We start from the raw sequence: 5,708 nt of genomic DNA, 5'->3' as shown, positions 1-5,708 counted from the left end.
GGGAGGGTGGGGCAGGGCAAGTCCCTCTCTAGAGGGGCCCTCTCCAGCTGCGCTGTCCCTCCTGGGTGGCAGGACAAGGACTTTGGGAAGCAGGCACTGAGGAAGGAGCATGTGAACCCACCGGCTGAGGTGAGCACAAGCCTCAAGACATACCAGCACTTCACTCTAGAGAAGGCCTACTTGCGTGAGGATTTCTTCTGGGCCTTCACGCCTACTGCCGGGGACTTCATTCGCTTCCGCTTCTTCCAGCCGCTGCGTCTTGAGAGGTCAGTGCCCACACCCATAGGTCCACCTTGGGGGAGGGGCAGGGTGGCCACCAGGGGATAGGCCTCACCGTCTGCCCCTCTTGGGCCCCCAGCGAATCACTTAATCTCACCCTGCCTCAGTTTCCTTATCTGAAGAGTGGGGTTCATCATGGTAGCTACTAAGACTAAGGCAGTGCCCACAGGAGCTCTGTGAGAGTGGCCCATCACCTTCGTCCCTGGTTGCACAGCCCAACGGCTGCCCCCCCCCCCGCACCCTGGGGTGGTCTCCGGCCTCACTCAGCACCCCAGGGCCCACCTGCTACACTCCTGGGCCCAGCCGGGCCTTTTCTCTGCCCCACCCGCACAGCAGCTCACCAGGCCTGTCTGGCCGCAGGTTCTTCTTCCGCAGCGGGAACATCGAGCACCCAGAGGACAAGCTCTTCAACACGTCAGTGGAGGTGCTGCCCTTCGATGTGAGTGTGGTAGGGGGTGGATGTTCTTGAAGGCCCGCTCCTCCCACAGCCACTGGCTTCAGCCCCTTTATGTTGCCCCCAGAACCCCCAGTCAGACAAGGAGGCCCTGCAGGAGGGCCGCTCAGCCACCCTCCGGTACCCTCGGAGCCCTGACGGCTACCTCCAGATAGGTGAGTGGGGGGCCGGCAGGTGGAGATGGGGGGGAGGCTGGGCTGGGCGGGGTTCTGGGGGCAGTGGCTCAGCGCTGCCCTCCCCCAGGCTCCTTCTACAAGGGTGTGGCAGAGGGCGAGGTGGACCCTGCCTTTGGCCCCCTGGAAGCACTGCGCCTCTCCATCCAGACAGACTCCCCAGTGTGGGTCATTCTGAGCGAGGTAAGCGGGGCAGGTGAGGGAGCTGCTCCACGGAGCCGACCGGCTGAGTGCTGAGGCCCCCAGCTGACCCCGAGCCCGGCTCTTCTAGATCTTCCTGAAAAAGGCCGACTAAGCGGCGGGCTTCTGAGGGTGCACTTTGGCTGGCCCTGAAGCCCTCTGGGAGACCTGGGATGTCGTCGCTGCCGCCCCCGGAGGGCCCGGCGCCGCCGCCCCAAGCCTGAGGGGTTATGCCCGGCGCCCCGCTCCGCAGGCCTGGGATCGCCGCTGGCCCGGAGGCCCCAGGAGCTGGTGCTGCCCCCGCCCGCCCGGCCGCGGGAGGAGGCAGGCGGCCCCCACACTGTGCCTGAAGCCGGCCCGTGCATCCCGGCCGGAACCGTTCGCATCCCCGGCCGGCTTGAGCCAGGCCGTTTTAGAAGAGCTTTTTCCTGGGCGCCCGCTGTCTCCGGCGCGAACACTGGAATGCATATACTACTTTATGTGCTGTGTTTTTTATTCTTGGATACATTTGATTTTTTCACGTAAGTCCACATATACTTCTATAAGAGCGTGACTTGTAATAAAGGGTTAATGAAGTGCGTGCCTCCAGTGTGAGTGTTCCGAGAGCTCCGGCTGGTGGCGGGAGGCCAGTGCCACCCGTGCCCGCTGCCACCTCGGCCCTCCGTACAGCGCCGCACGACCTTGGCCGCCGGGTGGGTGACTCGCGGGTGGAGGCGGCGCGGAATCGGGGGCCCGGCGCCCAAAGCCGCCTCGGCTTCCTGACCGCCGCCCCCCGCCCCAGCGCGCCCCCTAGCTCCCATCATCCCGCCCCAACTGCCCGCTCCTCTCAAGCCCAAGGCATCCCGGATCTCCCACTTGGTGAGTCCCAGCCCTGCCCTCGTCCACGGTCCCCAAGGCCCCGCGCACCTTCCGCCACGCCCCCCACCCCCCAGTCTCTGACACGTTTTAGGGTCTGCCGTCCACCTCGGGGGCCCGTGCACGCGCGGCTGCCCCGCCTGGAAAACTCCTCTCCTCTGGCGTCTCGGCTAAAAATTCACCTCTTCAGGGACGCTCCATCCGGCCAGCAGGCCCTGCCCAGGTCTGGTCGCCCAAGCACCAGGACGTTTCCCGCCCAAGAGCGCCTGTCACAGCTCCACTGCCCGCACTGGTCGTCGCCCCCACAGCTCCGCCGCGGGGGGCCCTGAACACCCACACCACGTGCTGCTGGACGCCGGGCACCGAGTGCGGACCGGAAAATGGCCCTGGTGTCAGCTGTGAAAGCCGGGGGACGAGGAAGAGGGCGGCTGGGGGACAGTGAGGAGGCGGCAGGCCTCAGAGGAGGGGACAGGCGAGGAGAGCGCTGAACGCAGGGAGGAGGCGCCGCGGGGTGAGCCCCCGCGAGAAGGGCGGCCCGGGTCCTTCCGCAGCCCCACCCCCGGGAAGCGCACCCGACTGCCGCGGCCCCCGGCTGGGCTCCACAGCGCGCGGTGCGCGAACCCCTCCGACCCAGAGAATGCGCTCGGGGTCCGGTCATCGGCACTTTAATTGGAGATTGGGATGGGGCGAGCACCCCTCCCGTCCTCCCGGAAGCTCCGGCTCTTCTCCGGTTCCGCCGACCGGGCGTCCTCCACCTCAGGCCCCGGGCAGCAGCTTCCCGAGCCGTCCGAGGAGCGCGGCGCGCAGCGCGCCGGGGAGAAAGTGGACGAGCAGGCCGAGCGCCGCCAGCGCCACGAGCAGCCAGAGCGCGCGCGCGCTCGCGTACATTGGGCTCAACCTGCGGGCGGGGCTCAGCGGGGAGGCGGGGCGACTGCGGCCCCGCCCCCCGGCCCGGGCCGTCGGGACCCCGCCCACGAGCGCCCCACGCCCTCCCCTTTCCCGGGCCCCTCGTGACCTCCCTGGAGCCCCGCCCAGGTCCTCACCTTTGCTGCGCGGAGCGCGCGTAGCCCTGGAAGTAGCGGAGGCGCGCGAACAGGTAGACCAGCCCGCACAGGGCCGCGGTACCTGCGAGAGGGGCAGGCTGAGCCGGCTGGCGCGGGACCCCGGGGCGGCGGGGCGCGCGCGCCTGTCCCGAGCGCAGACCTTCATGAAAGAAGATGCCGGCGACCCAGAGCGTGGCGAGGAACAGGGGGAAGTACTCGCTGCAGTTCACTCTGCGGTGGGGGCGGGCGGCATGAGGGCGCCGGCGGGGCGTGGGGGGGCTCGGACCCTGCCGCTGCCCGGGCTCGCCCCCTTCCTGCCCCGCGCCCTCCCGCCCAGTCTCACTGGGCTCGGTAGACGCGCTCGAACTCCGGCGGCCCGGTGGTGAGCGGCGGCGACACGCGGAAGGCCCTGCGCGCCGAGATCACCTGCAGGGAGAAATAGGCTGGGGGGCGACGATGGGCGGGAGTCAGGTCTGGCTGCCCCGAGGCCCGCACCCTCCGTCGCGTCCCTACCTTTTCTCCTTTCTCCACGCTGACCTTGTCACGACTCCCCTTTAAAGCCCTCCTGGAAAATAAAGCCCGGCCAAGGGGATCTCTCGCCCCCACCCCTTGTTTCTGGGCCTGCCCTGTATCCAAGATGCTCAAGAGAGAGGGCAGGGTGCGGGCCTGGGATGCCAAGAGACCCTGTTCCCCCACTCCCACCCCACCTCCCCAGGTACACCTGTACCCGGGAGGGACCTGCAAGCTCACTTGACTTGCAAAACACAGGCAAATGACCAGCTCCCACTCTTTAGGCATGGACCTAGACTTCCGGGGTCCCTGAACAGGGCATACCACCAGGGCTTGAGGGCGGAGGTGGCTTCCCTACCAGGTGCCAGGGAGCACACACCCTGTGATTTATAGTTCCTGGTCCCCACCTACAGGGCCCGCTAGGCAGGGAGGATCTCTTGACCCTACATCAGGCCAGGATCACTCAAGCCTGGGCCCTGTGCCTCCAAACTATGGTATGGGTTCCTGCCTGAATTTCTCTGTTCGGGTATTCGGTCCCCGACCTAAATCTCACAGACATCCCCTCCCCTACCCCCAGGTGGTTGCTGCTGGGACTCTTCTAGGCCCACCCCGGGCCTCCTGGGGCTCTGTCTCCCTCCATTCCAGCATGGGTGGGTGTGGAGGGTGGGCTGGCCCCAGAGGATCTAAGTGCACAGGGGCCTTCTCTTGGCCTCAGGCCAGGTCCCCACCACACACACACAGCCCCAGTGCTGGTTGTCTCCAGCTGCCTTCCAGCAAGGGCATGTGTATCATCAGTGTAGGACCTAGAGGGGGGCCTGTGGCTCCATGAGGAGGGGCTACGAGCCAAGCTTGCTGGAGATCAAGTCAGCCTGTCTGCTCCGGCCCCCGTGGGGCCCGGCCCAGGCTGTGCTTTGTCCTAGCCCCTACAGCCTGGGGTAACGGTGGCCCAAGTGGCAAGAATATCTAGCCTGGGAATGTGTCCTTTAGGGCCAGTCTAAAAGGCCACCACACAGGCCCCTTTGGGGGCTCAGGGAGCAGGTTCCAACCCTGTCCAGCTCCATGTGGATCCCAGCATAGAGAGGATGCCTTTGAAGGCAGAGCTGGGCCCTGCTGGGACCAGTGGGAGAGGGCAGCATCAGCTGGAGTAGGGCTGCACCAGGCCCACGGCTGCCCCTCTTCTGGACCCACCGCCAGGACAGTGTAAGCTTCTCAGCCTTCAACTGGGGTGGGAAGAACTGGGGCCCCAGGAGTCTGGGCTAGGGGCCCTGCCTCTGCCCCTCCCCCCACCCTGGGCCCTCCAGCCCCTCCCCAGGGCCTGCAGGGCAGAAGGCAGGCTGCAGGAGTCCAGGGCCCACCCCCCTCCCAAAACAGGAGCCAGCTCACCTTGCAGCAGGACTCCCAGGAGGGTGACAGTGGCCAGAAGAGCCACCTCGTCCTTCATGGTGCTGGCTGCTCGGCGGGGCCCCCGAGCTGGTATGTGAAGAGAGTCACTGGGGAGCTCTTATCAGCTCAGAGGCTGGCCTGGAGGAAGGCTGGCCCTTCTCCCCGCCCCTTCTCAGTGGAGGGGGCCTGAGGGAGGGGTATGACCGTCCAGTGAAAGTGCAGAAGCCTGAGCAGGCAAGGCAGGCGGAAACTAGGGCCAGACAGAGCCCCGGGAAGGATGGAGCAGCGGGCTGGGGACAGCCCGGCCACTTCCTCCCAGTCATTCTTTTTTTTTTTTTTTAAGATTTTATTTATTTATTTGAGAGAGGGAGAGCAGAAGGAGAGGGACAAGCAGACTCTGCACTGAGCGCGGAGCCTGAGGCAGGGCACGATCCCACGACCCTGAGATCATGACCTGAGCCGAATCGAAGAGCTGGTCGCTTAAAGGACTGAGCCCCCCCCCCCCCCCGCCAAGGCACCCCTTCCCGGTCGTTCTTACCCCTTCTGTGACCACAGCCCGTGCAGTCACCCGAGCACACTGCCGCCTTGTCGACCCTGCATCCTCCAGGCCCTGCACCCTCAGCAAGTCCCAGTTGGCTCTCCGGACCTCCCCTTGTCCTGGGTCCACTTTCAGGAAACCAGAGGTTCTGCCCTGAACCCTCCAGGCCCCCCCACTGCTACCACTTTCCACTGATCTTCAAGTCCTGCTCATTCTCAAATCCACCCCCAGCGCCACCTTCCGAGCTCTGCCCTGTCCCGGTCATCTCTCCTCGGGGCACAGATCACGGGCTT

The 5,708-nt window shown here is 66.1% G+C and overlaps 2 protein-coding genes across 5 annotated transcripts in view; one reads left to right on the top strand and one right to left on the bottom strand.

The window, feature by feature from the left end:
- The window catches only part of MGAT4B (alpha-1,3-mannosyl-glycoprotein 4-beta-N-acetylglucosaminyltransferase B), a 9,844-nt gene extending 8,182 nt beyond the window's left edge, over window positions 1–1,662 (top strand). For 2 of the 4 annotated variants that reach the window (XM_044917150.1, XM_044917148.1), the window contains 5 exons: window positions 73–266; window positions 640–718; window positions 801–888; window positions 977–1,089; window positions 1,178–1,662. In XM_044917150.1, the coding sequence (XP_044773085.1) occupies window positions 73–266; window positions 640–718; window positions 801–888; window positions 977–1,089; window positions 1,178–1,201 (498 nt within the window). In that variant the 3' untranslated portion in view covers window positions 1,202–1,662. Of the gene's footprint in view, window positions 1–72; window positions 267–612; window positions 719–800; window positions 889–976; window positions 1,090–1,177 lie in introns of all 4 variants that reach the window. The other 2 variants (XM_044917149.1, XM_044917147.1) reach the window with 1 other exon arrangement.
- A 935-nt stretch (window positions 1,663–2,597) lies between these two features.
- Window positions 2,598–5,012, bottom strand: LTC4S (leukotriene C4 synthase). Its single transcript, XM_021689934.1, has 5 exons — window positions 4,878–5,012; window positions 3,328–3,427; window positions 3,145–3,215; window positions 2,985–3,066; window positions 2,598–2,839 (listed from the first exon to the last, which is right to left on the bottom strand). Exons 1-5 carry the CDS (start codon window positions 4,933–4,935, stop codon window positions 2,698–2,700), a joined length of 453 nt encoding a protein of 150 aa, XP_021545609.1. The 5' UTR covers window positions 4,936–5,012; the 3' UTR covers window positions 2,598–2,697.
- Window positions 5,013–5,708: the final 696 nt, after the last annotated feature.

This window comes from Neomonachus schauinslandi, chromosome 7 (genome assembly GCF_002201575.2).
Source record: "Neomonachus schauinslandi chromosome 7, ASM220157v2, whole genome shotgun sequence".
Taxonomy (NCBI): domain Eukaryota; kingdom Metazoa; phylum Chordata; class Mammalia; order Carnivora; family Phocidae; genus Neomonachus; species Neomonachus schauinslandi.
The sequence above is the reverse complement of the archived record's forward strand: the minus strand, read 5'-3'. Positions and strand labels throughout refer to the sequence as shown.